This window comes from Pseudopipra pipra, chromosome 1 (assembly GCF_036250125.1).
Source record: "Pseudopipra pipra isolate bDixPip1 chromosome 1, bDixPip1.hap1, whole genome shotgun sequence".
Classification (NCBI taxonomy): domain Eukaryota; kingdom Metazoa; phylum Chordata; class Aves; order Passeriformes; family Pipridae; genus Pseudopipra; species Pseudopipra pipra.
This window is the reverse complement of record NC_087549.1, coordinates 11,757,603-11,777,297: the sequence shown is the minus strand read 5'-3', so window position 1 is coordinate 11,777,297 and position 19,695 is coordinate 11,757,603. Positions and strand designations below refer to the sequence as shown.

The window sequence follows — 19,695 nt, the reverse complement described above, 5'->3', positions numbered from 1 at the left end:
TTTCCAAGACAAAATGTGACATATCAGAAAAATCATATGTTGGTGTTCTCAAACAGATTTTTTGTCTTTTTTATTAATTTTGCAGTTCATACAATGACTCAAGGAATATCTCAATTTTTCAGTATCATTTTTTTATGTCACCTGCAATATCCGTATTTCAGTTCAACCTTTGAGAGATATGAATGGATGGCCACCATAAATGTCTGTAGATAGGGAGTGGAAAGGATGGGAAAACTTTAATTCCTTTTACTGTTGTTTCTAAAGATGATTGTACTTGTTTAAATGAAAATATCTCTAAGCAGTCCTTCTCTTCCCTTTTAATGCCCTAGATTGCACCAAATGCAATGTTTTTAGGCATTTCTTCTGAAAAGCACCTCTCAGGGAATTCTGTTTTTTATTAGCAATCTGATCACTGTTTTGAAGACTACTCTGATGATGTCCAGATCAACTTTGCCTTGTTTCACTGCAGCATTTTTGTGAAAAGAATTGAAAATGAACAGGTATATAAAAAGCAAGGAATTTTCCACACCTCCAAAGCTGGCAGTGACCCTGCTATTGTCCATCCTACTCCATGAGCTGAGGGGAACCAACACCCACAGTCTATCACTAAACTCTTGTAAATAGAGGAGGCCTGAGGCTGATGCACAAATACAACATTTCTCACTTTATAAAAGCATGATTTGATAGAGGTTTGCATTAGTGTGTGACTAGAGCTTTCTTTTTCAGCTATGAACTGCGGGTAATTATCTGGAATACAGAGGATGTAATTCTAGAAGATGAAAATATGTTTACAGGGCAAAAATCAAGTGATATCTATGTAAAAGGGTAAGTTCTTCAGCACTTCAAAATAACATGTAGTATTTCATTAAAAAATCAGAGGAAAAAATCATGTGGTGAGAATATTCAATAAACTATTCGATGACCTTGGCACTTTCTCTGAACGCCTGCCCAACGTTGGATACTGCTTTCTGTTTTATTTTTTCTCTTTTTTTTAATCTTTTTTTTTTCCTCTTAAAATAAAGTAGCTGTAAAATGACACTAGTTGTTAGTTCCTACGCAGACAGAGATGGCACAAGATGAGAACAAAACTCACAGTTTAGAAAACAGAGATCAAGCACTTACAGAACTTGAACTGTAAGAGCTTACACAGATGCAGAGAAAAAGGTATTATGACCACATGAAAAACAGGAAAGCAGGTGTTTGCCAGGCTATTTCTATTGGAAATACCTTTTAACCTCATGAGGGGAGCATGTATGGGTGAATGACCATGGCCAAGCTGAGGAGAACATCGCATGAGATGATGCAATTGTAGCAGGTTACTTCTTAATTACTTGCCTCTTTGGAGTACTGCTTTGCACTTTCTGCTTCTGAGCAGGATTTGAGGGAAGGTACCTGGTTGGAGGAAATTGTGGCAAACGTGGCAGCATGAAGTACTGAAAAGTTCAGGTACCAGACTGATCTTAGATTTTTCCATTTTTCCACTACTGAAAAGCAGGATAAATATGCCAGTATGAATTCTCTCATTGTGGAATCCTGGAGAAATCTGAATTTGTGGAGCACTAGGCATGTGGCAAAATTAATTTTCTTAAAAACCTGATGCAGTATTGCCAATGACCAAATGCAAAAAAAAAAAAAAAGCTGAGGGGGGAGCACTGGGGCTAATGGATCAGGAAAGAGAGGATGTTTTCCACTTTGCTGGTTCTGAAAATCATGTGAACATAATAAGATATCCAAAGCATAAGGACAGGGCAGTCTCGTAGTAGGTCTTACTCCTATGTAGGAAATACCTACATGAATTTTACCAGGGGAACTTGCATTAGCCCCAAGCTGTGTAGGGCACCAGGAGTGCCACCACTCCTTTGGAGCAGGTGATACTGGCCCAGATGAAGTACACACCAATACAGCCACTTGGCCCCAGTGTGCTGCAGGTGCAGGTATTGCACACACTGGCTGAGCAAACCTCTCCTTGCAGTTCCCTGAGAGGAGCTGCTCTGAAATCACTGGTGTTCACAGAGATATCTCCAACTTAGCACTGAACTAACATCTTCAGAGCAGTAGCAGAGTAGCTCTGAGAGCACGAAATTGAGGAATTAAATAGGGAGCCAGCCTTTGTGCTGAGCTGTGTGATAACATGAGGACATCACCAGAGTGGTCTGACAGGGAAGCCAGGAGTGGAAAACTTTCTGCTTCTGTGCCTTAATGATGAAGACATGAATCTCATTATGTTCAGACAGTGCTTATGGCACTGTATCTGTCACCATGCATGGATTTGCACTTGGGGCAATGCCGTGTTTCAGGTTGTTACCATTTTTCACGATTCTTTGTTGAAATATTGGGGCTTGCAGGGGAAAAATCACTCTTTGGATACAGCACAAAAATGCTAATGTTTACTCAAGCTGTGAATAATCATCTTTGGAACTAAAACATACCTACCTGGATCATTACCTCCATGGAGCTCTTCAGAGGAGAAAATTATGCTTAGGAAAACACTGTCCTTTTGTACCATAGCACATCCAATATTGTGCACACCTTAGCAGAAACCAAGAAAAAAAATCACAAAAAACCCCAGAAAGACTTCTGCAGCCATACTTATGCCACGTTTATACCTCCAAGTAGCAACTGCAAACAATTTAAGCTCCAATACCAAGCCCTGAAATCTGTCTTGGGACATTGACATAGAATTTGTTCGTGTGGCACATGAATGCAGGGTGATTAGTACTGGATAAATGACTGATACTGTCATTGCCTAAAGATGAGGATGTCCTGGCCAATAACAAATGATCAACTTGTATTTCGGGATCTGATAGAAATAAAAGTCCTGTCCTCACTCAGCTTTCGATCACCACAGGCCATTGCTGCAGCCTCTGCCAATAATGCACAGCTGGGAGGTGGTTGAGATCCCCAATCCAGGGCTGTTGCTCCATATGTTGTTCAGTCCTGAACAGCATAGTGCCTCTTACTGATTAGGTAGGAAGTAGTAAACGGTCCTGCCTGTAACCAAATAACCACAATTACAATTCAAGCTCCCCTGGTGACTGATGCTTTCCCCTGTGGTTCCTGTAGGTGGATAAAGGGCCTGGAAGAGGACAAACAGGAGACAGACGTACATTACAATTCCTTGACAGGAGAGGGCAACTTCAACTGGCGCTTTGTGTTCCCATTCCACTATCTCCCAGCAGAGAAACAAATTGTGGTTAGTAAAAGAGAAAACATATTTTCCTTGGAAAAGACAGAACGCAAAATGCCTGCAGAGCTGGTACTTCAGGTGTGGGATTTTGAAAGACTCTCTTCAGATGATTTCTTGGGTAAGTATGCAATGGGTCTGCCTGAACTTCACCTGAGGTCTCACCAGACCTGTGTTTTGTAGAGGTATGTGCAACATGGTGTCCGAGTCCCAAATTCTGCTTGTCTTTTTCTGAAGCACCACATTGCAAACTTACACATGTTTTAGAGAGTCACTCAGATGAGATGATGCCAGGGCAATTAAAATGAAGGACTGACAGTACAGAGGGATTCCCTGCTCTGATGCTTGGGCCCAAGCTGCTGCATTGCTCTATGTATCTCATCTGGAAACTGCTGCTTGAATGCTTTTGTGTCTGTCTGGTCCCTGAGTGGTGTCACATTGTTTCTTCCTCCAGGTACTCTTGAATTGGACCTCAATGGGTTCCCTCAAGCAGTAAAGACAGCCAAAAGCTGTGACTTAGGAACAGTTTTGGCAGCAAGTGAAGAAAAGAAGATCTCCATATTTCAACAGAAGCGTGTCAGAGGCTGGTGGCCTTTCATCAAGGCTGGGGAGCTCACGGTAGGCAGCTCACTACAGGCGAGCAGCTTTTCTCTGGGACTGATATGCTCTACTGAGATCCTAAAACAGACAAGTGCTAATTTTGGATATCACATCTGAAGAACAGCCACCACTGGCAATCTGTAGGAGTCCTCCAAATGTTTTAGTGATTCTCCATAGATTTGGTTCAGAAAAACCCAGGCAACCAGAGCACTTTGTACTTTTTCTTTGCTTTCTTCCACTGTTTGTCTCCCAGCACACTGGATGGGTAAAGTGGAAAATCAGGTGTTTCCATCCAACTTTATGTCAGCTGAAGAAATCCAGGAAAGGATCTCACCTGATTATTTATTTCTTTACTGTTTATGTCTAACTTCAACCTAGGCAAAGGAATTGATTTTGGAGTCTACCATTATTCACCTTGCCAGTGGCACATTTCAAGTAGAAAAAGCACAGTCTCCTCTTCTTGTTGCAGTGTGCTCAATATTTTTTGGTATAGAGGAATGCAAAGGACAATGACAGCTTCCCCATAACTCTACAAGACTTGTTATGTTAGAAGAATCCTCCTAAGAAGAATATAAATGCTGTGACACACATTTTCATTTACCTGAAGCCTCTAGCATAACGAGGCTTGCAGCAGGGTGTGAATCTCACTCAGTGTACCTAAACATTTCACAAAATGACAGAATTGTTAGGGTTGGAAGGGACCTCTGGAGATCATCCAGTCCAACCCTAGGGAAGGAAACCCCAAACTGACGTGCCTACATGGCCATGATGTTTTGGAAGCTTGAACCCAAACCTGGGGAGCCCTATTCTAGAATTAGTGTGGGTTTTAGGTGCATTCAGACCCCTGTGGGGACACAGACCAAGAGCTACAAGCTACATTCCTGTAGTACAACCTCTACAAATTCACGGGCTTTGCTCCTTTTTAGGGGATCTCCCACTGTCTCTAGAATTTTCATTGATTCTCTAAGGGTTTTCCTAAACCTCACCATTCCTTCCTATTTCTGTCCATTCCAGCAACAAGAATGTTTTAATAAAAGATGCCATCTTCAAGTTCGTTGCCTTCTTCAAACTGAATGTGACTGTGTACTTTCTAAGGATTTAGTGAATGAACTCCACTCCTAAATCCCTTTTTTACTGCCATTTTCTCAGCTCTAGTACAATTGATTCGTTTTCTCACAGTCTACGTTCATCTCTTGATGCCCTTGTCTTCCACATTTATGCCTTTTATCTGCATACTTCTTTCAGCCCCATTCTGTGCTGAATCCCAGCCCCTGGCCATAGATCAACACTTTAGATTAACACCCTCCACAAATTTATGGGGTAGGAAAATAACAAATATATGAAGAACCATTTGTCTGTTTTTAATCTGTCACAGATTTTATGAAGTTGATTTGGTTTACTCATTTTTCATTGTAACTAGAATCTTTAAATCTCGGAAATCTTCACTTTTTTTTCCTTTGGCCTAATTAAATCTTTAGTGGAGACAGTGCTGAAGAACAGACCTGATCCCTGAACAGAGAAAAGAAAGAACCTCTCTGTAACCTAACACAGACAGAAATATTACAACAGAAATATCAACAGATTTGTTGCTGTGAGTGCAAGGGAAAAAACAAAAGTTTAACCCACATGTAGGAAGACCTAACTTCCATAGCAGAAGTTGTAATTTCTACTATGAGTCCAAATCACTCATATTACATATTCCTACTGCAAGCTGCGGGAGATACAATCTTTTATAAGTAGTAATATTCTACTGGTCACTCAGCAAGCTTTAATGACTTATCACAGTGAAAACAAGCACTAAAATAGGAGATATATTCCATTATGACTTCTGAAATCTAGAAATTATCAGTAAGTTGGTGCTGAACAAAGTTGTCCTTTTGTTACAACTCTGAGTATCATCTTCTGGCCACCCATGAAGAAAAAGGGCTCTGGACCACCCTGCTAGGCTGCTATTCTTTTAGCCCAAACAGAGCTCTAGGGCTGCATGATATTTCTGCACAAGGTCTTATTTTTAACCATCTTCCTTTTTTGAGCTGAGACCCAACAGCTACACTTCTACAGCACTTGTGACTGGCTGAATTTCCCCCTGCTGATGGGCTACATCTTTTCCATGTCAGCAACACAGCTTCCAGCTTGGCCATTCAGCTCTGCCAGGATTTTTCATAGAAGATATATCTTCTCAGATTAGTTATGCTATAATTTGGGAAGCAGAAAATACATTTATGAGCCTGGAAGAAAATATTCCACTTCTCTTTACTCACAGTTCTTTAGAATAAGTGAGGAATCTGGTGCCTGGGCTTTCCTTTGTGGTTTCTCTAAGACTACCAAGACTATCTTATTTTCTTTAATCAATTTCCTTTGCCCTCATTTGGTTTCATCATTTCTCCACAAGAAGAGTCCTACTGTGATTTAGTGATAATAACCCAAGATTGGATGCTTACCTGTGATGTCTCTGATGCAGGGCAAGGTGGAAGCTGAGTTTCACTTAGTCACAGCAGAAGAAGCTGAGAAGAATCCAGTAGGAAAAGCTCGAAAGGAGCCTGAGCCCTTGGAAAAACCCAAGTGAGTATGAGTATACTCATTAAACAGGGGAGGCAGCCTGGCTGCTGGCACCTGTAGCTGGCATTACCTTCCAGGTTAGCTGAATAGCTGACCTGGCACATGATAACATCTTAAATCATCATAATTTACAGGTATACCCAACACCTCAGTTTGGTCACCTATAAAGATCAGATGGCTTATATTTATTATATTAATAATAGAATCATTTAGACTGGAAAAAACCTCTCAGATCGTTGAGTCCAACTGTTATTCTGGCACTGCCAAGTCCACCACTAAACCATGTCTCTAAATAACATATGAACATGTTTTTTAAATACCTCCAGGGATGGAGACTCCACCACTTCCCTGGGCAGCCAGTTCCAATGCTTGATGACCCTTTAAGTCAATAATTTTTGTCCTAATATCCAATATAAACCTTCCTTGGAGCAGCTTGAGGTCATTTCCTCTCATTCCACTGCTTGTTACTTGGGAGAGGAAGAGGCCATAACCCACCTGGCTACAACCTCCTTTCAGGTAGTTGTAGAGAACGATAAGATCTCTCCTGAGCCTTCTCTTCTCCAGGCTAAACACCCCCAGCTCCCTCAGCTTCTCCTCATAAGACTTGTGCTCCAGACCCTTCACCATCTCCGTTGCCCTTCTATGGTCATGCAAATGATATAACTTTGAAATTGTTTCTCTACTTTTATTGTACTTCATACTCAAAGGATGAAGATGCTTATTTTTCATCATAAGACTTTTTAATGAGGACATTTAAAGTAGTTTAGCAAAGGCAAATTTTCTAGAAGGAGCATTTTAGCTTTTAGTATTTGTCACATTAAAAAATATTGTCTGAGATTTTTTGCATTTTGAGAAAAGGTACATATAGTCTATTTTGGTTCAAGTGCTTTGTTTTACTAAAGTAATGAGATACATTAAATAAAAAAGAAAAGAGAGAGAGAGAGAAATTGATGTTATATTTCCTGCTACCAAAGCTTCTAAAAATCAATTTCTAATCATAATGGTAATCATCACACATTCTGTTTAATTTTCTTTGTTTGATATATATCTCCTGATAAACATAAAAAAAGAGGAAACAGCATAAAGGAATTGCCAATACCCTTTAAAAGGGTGTAAATTTATCCTGAAAATTAGAGATATCAGAGACTTGTTGAAAACTAACCTTGGAGAGACTTTAACCAATCATTTCACCCAACATCTTTGCCCAAAGGCAGGATGAGCTATGCCTAACACGTCTGCCTCAAAGATTCCCAGTAATAGAAACTAAAGCACTATCTTACAGAGGAGCAAGGACTGGGATAGCTCTGAAATACATGTGGTGGGAAGCAATCAGTTTAGGGAGTTTTAAGAAAGAGTGTACTGTGCAACAGAAGGATTACTTGTCCAGGAGGTTGTCAACAAGGTTGCAAAAGGCGCCATCACATTTTCCTCTCTTATTTTCAGTCCCACCTCATGCACCCCGGGCATCCTGGGGCCCAAGTCTTCCCTGTGTTTTCACCTCATGGGCATTTAGTTCACAAATGTACTGGTGGGCCAAAAGGTTGTCACTAGCCTGGTGGCCCCTTCTCTGCTGCACACTCAGCCTGGAGGTGTTTTGATCCAGAAGCCATAAAACCAGAGTCTTCCTCCAGATCTTACAATGAGTAATCAGAGGCTCCACATCACATTTCTGTGATGAAATACACAGACAATACATGGCTCAATGCAGTTCTAGTCTTAATTAGATATATGACTCAATTAAATCAAGATTAGGGTGGGGCTAGTGTCAGTCAGCACTACCCATCTCAGAACCAAAACGTTCAGGCTCCTTTTGTAGCTGCTCATGCACAGGTGGGGGACTCAGCCCATTTACCTGCCACATATCCTAGGATGGGAGCTGGGGAAAGAGATGACTTGTCCTTTAGAAGGTCCTTCCTCTGCCCAGACAGCCCTCGACTGACCAGGCCAGGCACTAAAGTTTTAAAGTTAGGCAAAATAAATCCTAAGGTTACTAAAGCAATATCAACTTTTGAATAGTAAAAACTAATTTAGCTAGACACTCACTTACTGGGAAGAAAATAAACTGGTAGTTGAAGACACTGCATGCTTCAGTTCCATTAAAGTTTAAAGGTATTAAAGTTTACCAGCTCAGTGCCTCTGAGTGATGGAGTATGTGGTTCATATATGTAGAGTAGTCACAAACAGCTGAGAGATAACTGTTGCTGCCCTTCAAATGAGTCCTCTTCAGGAAGGAAGGGATCTCAAGGGGCTTTGTGTCAGGACCTCCAGATCTCTATGCCAGTACTGTAAGTTTTACTTTTTTTTTTGCTCATCATGTAGGATCACCCAAAGAAGCACAGAAATTTTCAGATTGTTTTGCATAATTAAGTTTTTTTTTTAATTAAGAAACAAAATAATTTCAAAACCAAAATTATCTTCTAGGAACTGTAGACAGTAGCAGGCTCTTTAATATGCCAGAGCAAAGGTGGATGAAGATTAAATGTCTGCGAACTAGAGAGAGAAACATGTAAATGAAAAATAGGGTGCAATGAGTATAATTTCCTGCTGGCCAAAGCACCATGAGGGTATCCATCTTTTCATCTCTGCTGATCCAGACAGGATGCTTTTCCGGATGCAGTCTGTTACCATAAATGCACTGCTATAACTGGTACTGAATTCTATTGCCTACGTTGCAAAGAAAACAAATTAAATGAGCAACAGTCTGGATTTTTTCTCTGCCTTTAAAGGTTATGAAAAGCCCTTCAGCAGATGGAACATGCAGACTATTCTTCAGAGTATCCATTTTTTTAATAATTCTTTTTAACCTGGAGGGCTTACTTGTTGATTTATTTCTGAGTCATTTCCACCTTAGTACAAAATACAGTCCTTAATTAAAAGATATTTAGTTGGCCTTTTAGATTTACAGACTTTCTGTCACATTGGCATTCACTTCCACATGCTGAATGCTTAGTTCACCAGATAACTAAAACATTATTTAAATTCCTGAAACAGCTTTCTGGAGTGAGACACAGCCATAGTTCTGTGTGACCTTCAGTTAATTTCCTTCTCCTTATTGCTGCACCATCTGCACAATTACAGCAACATTGGATAAGAAAAACAACCTGTCCCAGTTTTGCAGGGGTTAATGTTGCTCCACACCAATGTATTCATCAGGTCACCCCATCATAAAAGCTGACAGATGTTGCCTTGGGTAGGGCTGTTGAAGTCAGAGGCATAGTGCCCTCCCAAGCTGAGTGGAATGTCAGCGGAGAGGCTATGCCAACATTTCTCCTAAGAAGGACGCTATTTTCCTCTCTGTATGCAGTCAGCTTTGTTGTACAGTGTGAAGAAACTTCTGCTTATGGAGGAGAATACAACATGGGGCAACATTTGTTAAAAACCTGGGTTGTGGGATGCAGATATTCTCCACTAGAATTAGGTGGCTCTTCTTCATGTACACAGGAAAACTATCCCAGTTTCATCTTATCGTTGTTTCCTGTTTTCAGGGGGGCTCTTTTAAATTTCCTCCTGAAAATACACCACTTTCCAGCATATGCCAGATCTGAGCTGGTTCTTACTATCATGGCACTGTGACTATCACCGTGCAATCATCTATTTTGTAGTGGCTCATTACCACTTTCGTGATGTTAAATTCTTTGAAATGATGGGAAAGCTTTTGTACTCAAGTTCAAGATGCCTGCATGTTTTCTTTAGGATTTATCATGATTTTGAACTCCATATCGTGACATAAATTGGAGTATTTATGAAGTGTAAACTGGAATTTCATTTTGAGTGTTGTGCAGAGCTTGAGCTTGTGGACGGGTGGAAGAAAAGTGACCCAATAGCTTTGTGAAACTCGTGGATGTTCCCCCTAAACTCTGTAGTAGGTTCCCGGTAGTTAAAGGTCCTTTTTAGATTCAAATGTGTATATTTTGCAGTGGGTTAACTTTGAAAAGAGATGGATCTGCCTTTACAAAAGTTTTTCTTTTTCTTTCGTCCCCTTTAGCCGACCAGACACATCCTTCTCTTGGTTTGTAAATCCTTTCAAGTGTTTGTATCACCTGATCTGGAAAAATTACAAGAAGTACATCATCATCGGCATAATTCTTCTTATTCTCGTTGTCTTCCTGGTGCTCTTCATCTACACACTGCCAGGTGCAATCAGTCAAAGGATAGTTACAGGAAAAATGTAGGTTATGGCTCTCATTGTAATCAATCATATACAAAAACTTCAGCTAAAAATAAAACTCAGACAAAAAGAATTAATCAACCTGAAATGCATCTCATTCCTTGTAAAAAGAAAAATAACTATTTACATCAGAAACTGGAGCTCTCAGAATATTTTAATATCTTTCTTGAATGGTCATTCACACCCAGCCTTTATGTATGTTATCATTACTATATTGGTGCAGCTTTATTGACATTACTATTGAAAGTGTCATTATGTAGCTAAAAGTGAGTTTGAAAGTAAATTCCTCAGTGCTATGCAGAAACTGATTTGTCAGTCAAGTATTTATTTCTGTGGACAAATGATTAAATATTAAGAGTAAAATCTGTACACAAAGATAAATGTAGTCTTTGCATAGTTTTGTAATTCATTATTTTAACTGTTTTTCTTAATTATTTAACTGTTTTTCAATGACTGTATAATGACATGCTTATTTTTAGATAAAAGCTTTTATTAAAAAAATCTAAGGTTAAATTGTCTCATTTGATGTCATGTGCAAAATTCATCCTGCACCTCTCAGTAGGAATGCTGTGATCTATAAAAACATCTCACACACTCATAAATAAGGTACGTGCCAGTGAGGTAGAAGCCGAGATTGGAAGAACCTTTTTCAGTTGCAGTTTGAAAGCGTTGGAGGTTGCTGGAGGAGAGGGATCAGGAAGATGAGGACTCAGCCATGGGTACTGTGGTAGCAAATGATCCTTGTAGAGGACAGGGAGCAGGCAGAATCTTGCTGCTTGGAAAGCAGAGCCGAAGAACAGTGGAAAACAGAAGGGCAGCAGAGTGAAACAAGCCATGGAAGATTAAAGAAAACAAGGAATAAAACCCTACACAGTTGTCAATGTGGAAATCCTCACCCTAAATAATACAGAAAATGCTGCTGCCTGTGTCATGCACAAGGCAAGGCTTAATAACTCAATGACCTTACTTGGCCTTAAAATGAGTGGTTATGAATTTGAAATAGCTATTGAAATCTCCTCCAGTCTCACCCATGGTTAGACATTTTGTAAAGGTGACCTTTGAGAAAAGGTTTTCCACTATGCTCCACTCATACAAAGTGTGAGCACCCTTTGCACACTTTGAAGTATCAAAAGGCAAGACAGAGATCCTATAAATGCTGATAATTCTGCCAAGCTCGGGGTGCAGGAATAGAAAAGCAGGCATCTTAATAATTTTCAGAGGCCACTTCTAAGGGAAGCTTGTCTGGTACTGCTTGCACCTGGCCTGTTAAGGCTGTGCAATGAGCCCCTGTGTTCCCCTCTAGCTTACAGCTCAGGTAATTGCATTATTCTAAAAAATTAGTGTCAGTGAAATTTCCAAAGAGAAAGTATTTTACATTTGAAAAGCATTTTAGAGGCTTATTTTGGATGGGATGAATTGCTCTAGAAGTTTCTCATTCCACTTATGATAAAGGCAGATGGCTAAAGGCAGGCTGAGATCATCCCATCCCTACCCATCCAGCAGATTGTGACTCAGTATTTCTTCTAAATTTCATGTTCTAAGTATACAGTAAATAAAACTAAATTATCTAGATATGAGTAAATACATTACAACTAGACATGTGGCAAAGAACCACAGTGGATGAGGTTTTTTGTTGGGCTATTTTCCTTTAGAAGTGTATTTAATATGACCAAGAAATTAGAACACATGAATCTGCACTAGTTAAAGATAGCAATTCAAGACAGTGATGTGGAAAGGTGCTGATCACCCTTGAGTCCATCTTTGCCTCGTGTCCCTCTTCATTGGGCCCTTACCTGGTAGTTCTCTGCTTACACAGCATGAGTGACACATTCCTCTGAAACCACTTGTTTTTCAATTTTGTGCTATTTTGCAATTGAGCCTGTATGAAACAGAAAAGGAAATATTGTTTCTCCTAATATGTCTCACCATACCATGAATTTTGGAAATGCAATTTAAAAGCTCCAATAAGAGCAAATCAAATTATTTTGGTGCAAAAGGTGAGAGATGAATATTGACAAGCAGAGTGTGTTGTGACAGCCAGAAAGGCAATGGATCTGATTTTTTTCCAGTGTGTTAGGTCAGTGGTCCTGATCCTGCATGGCAGCTGCTGTATCCATCTGACCTTACTCTGCTTGTTTGCTCTTGCTGCCTTGAAGTGTGTGGATCACTGGACTGTGGCTTGAGGCCCCTGCCCTTGCCAGAGGGTCTGGCTGAGCAGGGACTATACAAAGACCCTGTCCCCCTTCATCCCTTGCATCCCAGTGAAAATTACCATCTCCTTCACTCCTGCTGCCCCTGGGGTCTTCATTCCCCTGCAGCATGATCATTCCTGAGCCACTTGTATCATTGAACACTCTGAGAAAGTCCTGCATTCTAGACAAAAAAGGTATCATGCAGACCAGATGCAAGCAAGCTAACTCTTCCACAGCTCTTAAACTGCCTGTCACTACACTCAACACATGTAGGCTGAGCTGGATAGCATTGTCTTATGGGACAAAGCTGAATCAAACACCTTTTGATGATCTCACAGATGGCTACAAAGTAAGTAGAGAGGCAGGGCTGTCAGTAAGTGTTAAAGAGACAAAATATAGCAGCACTCAATGCTGGACTATTCATACAGATGACAGATGTAATAGTTTTGCATCTTAAGTGAGTTTATGGTGACAAGGGTTTTGTGGTTAACAGAGAGGGAGTTTTATTCCGAGGATTGTTGTTATTGTCAAGAGCTCCTATCAATTTCACTCAAAAAGAAGAGATCCTTACCCTGAGCAATTAATCAACATTAATCTACAATTATGCTGGCTCAATTTTGAGTCCAGCTGGTGCAACTTGGAGTTTTATCAACAGGTTTCTGACCACAAATAGCTCATGAAATAGCATGCAACACCCAGCTCCCACTGGGTATTTTTTGCTTAGATTTTTTGTTTGTTTGTTTTGGTTTTTTGTTGATGTGGGTTTTGTTTTGTTTTGTTTTGTGTTTTTTGGTGGGGGGTGCTTTTGTTGTGTCCCCCTCCCAATCTTCTTGAAAGGTTAAAATTCTGGAGAAATTGAAGAGATTTTACTTGCAAAGACATTTCTTTCCTGCTCAAAAGGTTTGAGGGCACTCTAGTTGATGTTCATGTGGTCATAGACCCAGAAGTTAGTTTATCTAAAGCTTTGACAGTGGGGCATCTCCCTACCACTACATCCAGCCCCTGGAAGTCCCCCTTTTTACACTGTATGCGTTAGACCGTCTCAAGCCAGTCTTGGAACCTCGCAATAAGTGTAAGATGTCACAGAATCAAGTAGGTTGGAAAAGACCTCTGAGATCATCAAGTCCAACCTTTGACTTAACACCACCTTGTCAACTAAAATTAAAAGAGCCTACAGCACCCAGTATTGCCAGGCAGTCTCCCATCCAAGTACTAACTGGGCCAGACCCTGCTTATCTTCCGAGATCAGACAAGATCAGGCATTCTCAGGTGGGGTGGCCTTAGACCACATGTTCTCCACCTCCAGTCTGATTTCAAAGCAAATAAAAGTGGTCACAGCAGTGCATTAAGAGTCATGGACTCAGGGGGTAAAGAACTGACACATTTATTCAAAGGGTTGCAGCCCCTTTATAGCCAAACAAAACCAGAAAACATTCCTTATAAGGCAAAAAGTGTGAATGCAGCATCTGATTGGCTGCTAGCTGTCACCTGGGGAGAAGGCAGTTTTCGGAGTTACAAACTCATCCCTGTAATGAGTTGCTCTGTTCTCTGCAAAGCTCTGTTTTTTTCCAGGCCTTATTTCCCACAGGTCACTACCACTCAGGATATACTAGGGACATATCAGAAAAAGGAAGGTATTACCCAGATCTTTGAAGTTTATTCCTCACCTAAAGGTTCCCTAGAGCTTTCATGTTTAACTACCACCACTCTTGCTGGCTGCATAGATATGAGACAGGTGTATCCACCCTACATGGAATATAATAAATTGCCATCTCAGTGCACTGAATTGTTCCACAAATCATAGAAGTATCTGGTAACATTGCAGTTACTGCTGCTCTGGAGGCGTTTGTTGGGAAGGTGGTTTCGTCGGGGTCGTGAAGCCAGTGGGGTGGAGGGGAGTGTGCAGGGGGTCTTCCCTGTCTGCTTTCTGCAGAATATTCTGTGCCTTATTCCCAGCCTGCAAACTGCACTGGACCCAGCAGATTGGTCTCATAGTGACTAATGACTAAGTTTAAATCACTCACATTTGGAAGAAACAAATTCCCTGATGAGGTGATAAAAGAATTTTTTCCTCCACATGTTAGTCACAGAAATGGCTTTTGATTGCCAGGCAGAGCTCCACATTGCTCTGTGTGCTGACTCTGAGCTCCAAAGGGATATTTATGATCTTGGCTGAATAGCCTGCTTGCTGTCAGCTCCTAAGTGCTGAGCACTGTCTCCTTCCAGACTAATTTATACATTTTGTATCAGCTATTTGTGACTGGGGAAAAGCTCAACCTAGGATCTGGTTCCAGCCTCCCAGACATTTGGTATATGACAACCACCTCTCCTTTCCACTTCCTAATTAATCTCTGTCTCAAAAGTAAACAAATAAATTTTCATATATTTCTGATGGAGAAAGGAAAATTTATAAAAATCTTTCAGACTGCCTCTCTTTTAATCACTTCTGTAAGCGGGTATGGAGACTACTCAGAGCTACATTAATGAGCAGAAACTGTGTGTCTGCTTCCTGGATGCCTCTTCCGTGGCTCCAGGACTCTGCGTCAGTAACAGAGGCCGCCTTCATTAAGAACGAGCTGGAAAGATCTCTGGCTGTTCTCTCTCTCCCTCTGACTGAAGAGTGGCCCTGGCTGAACTCTCTGTGATAACACTGACAGCTCATTAACTGGCTAATTCCAACACCCTGTTTTTTCAGAGTTACCTGCTCATCACAGCTCAGAATTTATTTCAAATTGCAGCTCCTCAAAAGGACTGTGCTTGACCCACTGGAGCAGGAGAACAGCATTACTAGCAAAGCCTCCCCCTCTTGCTATGATGGTGGCTGATACTGTTTTCCAAGCACCATTGTTCCTGCCAGTGAGCGACTGGAAAGCCACAAGTGTGGCTGCAGGCAACTGCTGGCTCAGAAATTGGAGTGAAGAGGAGGCTAACAGATGGGGGGGGGAAACCATCTTCAATTTATGTGTCCAGGGGCAGTCTGCATTTTCCCTTGCCAGGCAAGTCAGGCACTGAAAACGTGGCAGACCTGCAGGCAATATCTGCAGGTGCTGTAAGACTTCTTCCCTAAATGTCTTTTCAGACAGGCACGTGCAGAAATTTGGTATCCAATAGTGGGCAAAATTAAGAATCATTGGAGACTGGGAAATACTGTAATATATATAAAAATATATAAAAAATATATAAAAAATATAGACCAAGATCTCTTCGGATCTCTATGTTTTTAGGTAGGATGGTTGAACATTAGAGTTGTGCTGCTGACACTTCCTTCAGTGGATTCCTTTTCCTCTGGTTCTTTGTTGTTCTCTGCAGTTCTCATCGAGAAGGGTGTTCCTGTGCCCTCAGTCCCTGAACCAGGGCAGTCAGCCACCCTGGGATACCTCAGAGTGATCCTTCACCCACTTTTGCTACCTGCAGCCTAAGTGGCTACAGCTAGTCCAGCTGCCTCTCAATCCTCCATCCTGGATCAAAGCAACCTTGCACCCAGGAGCAGTGGTTACAGCTGCTCCTGGGGCCAAGAGACAGATTTCAGGCACAAGGAAATCCTGATAGGTTTGTCATGCCCAAAGCATGTTGGTACATGTCATTCTGCACTGCAGCTTACATGCCAGATTTGAGGAAAACATTAGAAGAAGAACTGAATGCAATTCCAAAGGCTGTTGATGCATCATGAGAGACAAGGATTTATTTTTTTGTTTACTGTTTCTTTTTCCTGACAGATAAGCAATAGTTAATCCTCTCCAGAAACAAGCACACAGCTTTGATATACTGACAAAGCACTGGCCTGTCAATATGACTGTACAGCAAATAAACATTGGCTGTGTTTAGTGCTTGCGATGAACTTTTAATTAGCCATAGTAATAAAACCTCACCAAAGCACTTAACAAAACACTTTTCAAATGCCTCCTGACACCATCATTATGCTCTTGGCTCTTGATGTGTGAATAGTTCGACCCAGGAGAGCAGATTTGCCTTCAACTGTTGGCTCTCTGGAATTGGTACCCACAGTGCAGACGGATGGACACACACACCTTGTGCTAAAGTGCTGCACTGCAGCAGCTTCCAAGGCTATTTTAGTGCCTTGGAACACAACTGCACTAAATACAGGGCAGAAAAGTCAATATGTTAAACGAACAGTGATAATAGGAGTAACCCATCATTAAGAGGAGTAGTGAGAGTTATCTTATTCTGCTCAGTTAGCACATTTCTTCTCCTTCAATATCTTAATTTGGAAATGGTTTGCATGTCCCAAGTTCTGCTTTGACTGAATGCTGATGGGGTACAGTTTACACAAATATACCATGAGCATCTATGGGGTTTGCTGATGGCTCTGGAAGCTGGATTTTGATGTACCATGGCCAAGTCTCCCTGTTCTTGGCAAAAGGAATTGGAGTAGCTATTTGTGAGGACCACTTATGTGTGTAAAATGTGACAAATATGGAGAATGGTCTTCAAAGCCAGGGGCAATTTTCCCTCCCAGGGGCATGATAGACATTTAACAGAGTTGAATATCTGCCTTCTCCAGTGCTCTCTGTGTGATCCTGGGTCAACATCTCTTACTGGTGATGGTCACTTCCCACCATAGACCTTTGCAATGTGGGGCCAACACATGTGAACAAAAAGTGGGAATTTATTAGCTCATCAAGTTGTTGGAGTTTGAGATACAAAAGGTTTTTCAGATTGAAAAGTGAAGCTGGGCTGCTTTGTCAGCATATTTTTTTCTATAACACCTGTGATGAAGAAAGGAAAGATGGAAAGGCTGAACACTTTTTACTGGCTCAACATTCTTTGGTCAGGGCATTTTTGGCTTGTAAAAACATAGATTTTCCAGGCAGCTAAAAAGGGAAAGCTGGGGAAGAACCATGCTTGTAGTCCAAATCCCATTACAACCCATTATAATTCCACTGACTGTAGAGCACCCACAGCCCCTTGGGTCAAGAGCCGAAGCATCTCTGTTTCCAAGAATCTTACTTTCTCTCACATTACCTTTGGTTTGGGGGCTGAAATTTTATAGTTTGTTTTTTTTTTTTCCCATTTAGTGATTTTAGAAGTCAGCAGGATTTAGGGATAGAGAAGCATAGACTGATGAGAACTTGGTTTTTCTGTATCAGGTTGGAGTCATCAAGGCCTTCTGTCCACCCAGAAGCAGCTGAGTTTTTGCACCAATCCTTGGGGGCCTGTTCCACAAACGTACTCCAGAGTGTGTGATCTTGTGCAGCTGAACTTCCCTTTCCCAAAGCCTTTTCTTACTACATTGGGCAAATTATTTCCCAGCAGGCATTAGGTTATCCGAGGTGTTCTTCCCATTGGGGCCAAAGAGGAAATCTGCACCTGTAGATCACTTACATCTGTAGTCACTGGGATGCTGACTGAATTCCCTGTGGTATCTGGGTGTGTGTCAGACCCCAGACACTCCACTGCTTATGCCAGACATGTAACCTCTTTTAGGCACAGGATAGGAAAGGTCTGATACCTGCCTGAAAGGTTGTTCTACTTGTTTAGTATTCTGATATGCTAATTTATTCATGGCAAGAAAATGATCCTGCTACAGACAAACCTAAACGCTGGCTGCTGCCATCACTTACATTTCGGTAGCTTCTCAAAAAGTGAAAGGTTTGACTTTTTTTTTACTCCTATTCATTTTGCTCCCCCTGTAAGTAAGTTTCTCATGAGAAAGTCCCTCAGGATGCTCCTGAGGACTCCCAGAAAGGCTGGGGGACTGACACCTGGGAAGAGAAATATCTATTCACTATTTGAGTCTGGTCTTGGAATGGCTGCAGTATTTAACAAGCTCTTTTGCTTATACCTTGCTTTGTTAATTGATCCCATCGAACAGGGCTGAAGGACAAGCAGAGTGTAATACGAATCCTACCTGTTAATTACCTTTGGGTGACTCCCTGCCTTCAGACTTCTCCTCTGCATTCTTCAAGGGTACAAGGCTCTCCCTGCAGTCCATGATCACAAGACAAGGTTTCCAAATCAGCTTTCACTCACTGCTAAAATTAAACATTCGCCATTGCCAAGCCATCTTCTAAAACTCCTGTTTCTTCTCCCCTGTACCACCTGTTCCCAGTACTGCAAGAGCAGACAAGTAATTCCCTCTTTGGAAGAAAGCAACCTCATTTTAAATAGTGATGTAGTAAACTCTTTTTCCACCAGCAATAAAAAGCAGACACGCACCCGGTTTAACTGGTGTCTTCATTGTTTCATGTGGTGCAAATTCTCACAGCATGTTATTTACTGAGCCTATAGTATTGACTTTCTTCAGTTATTGGCTGTAAATTAAACCATAAAAGAAGGTGGTTCACATCTCTGCAGTCCTTGGGACTGCAAAACTTGCAGCCTGCTTGGAAATAAGTGAAAATGAGCTTCAGCATTTTACAAGAAGGTTTGGCAGCACAAATCAAACCCAGATTTGGAATCCAGCTCCTGCATATCCCATCCCACAGCAGAATCACAGAGGAGGAACCTACTCCAAATTCCACAGATGGTCCTGCTACCTCTGGGTTTTAGAGCAGCTTGAACATGACAGGAGCAGACTTTTCAGCCGGACCAAGGTGCCCTATGGGATGTATGGCTGAGGACAAGCTCTGATGCCAAGGCTTCTCAGCACCGATCAGGGTCAGTGTTTGACAGCAATAGCTTAACCCTACATGATCTCGTCTCATCTCAGCTCTCTGGGCCGGATGACATTTCAGTATATTTTGCAAGTTTTTCAAAGGCTATGGTTGATTCAAAACCTCTGGCAGTTTCTCTTGTAACTGAGTTAAATAAGTGATGATCCGTGTCTCAGAAAAAAACAGGCAGTATGGGTTTTTTTCAGTGCTTTTGAGACAACAAGGCAAATTTGTAAGTGAAAAACATTATTTTAACCTGGGGCAGCTGGCAAATACTTCATACGTGAGAACTCCTTGATTGCACTGCTTATAATTACATTCACTCAGAGCCTTCACCAGGCTCTTGACTTATGAATATGCATGACTGTGATCTCCTTT

The 19,695-nt window shown here is 41.3% G+C and overlaps 1 protein-coding gene across 1 annotated transcript in view; it reads left to right on the top strand.

Annotated features, from left to right (window-relative positions):
* Positions 1 to 10,588, top strand: part of FER1L6 (fer-1 like family member 6) — an 85,180-nt gene extending 74,592 nt beyond the window's left edge. The window contains exons 37-41 of the mRNA XM_064645475.1: positions 727 to 825; positions 3,064 to 3,305; positions 3,639 to 3,802; positions 6,246 to 6,346; positions 10,329 to 10,588. Of these exons, the coding sequence (XP_064501545.1) occupies positions 727 to 825; positions 3,064 to 3,305; positions 3,639 to 3,802; positions 6,246 to 6,346; positions 10,329 to 10,515 (793 nt within the window). The 3' untranslated portion in view covers positions 10,516 to 10,588. The remainder of the gene's footprint in view (positions 1 to 726; positions 826 to 3,063; positions 3,306 to 3,638; positions 3,803 to 6,245; positions 6,347 to 10,328) is intronic.
* The last annotated feature ends 9,107 nt before the right edge of the window (positions 10,589 to 19,695 follow it).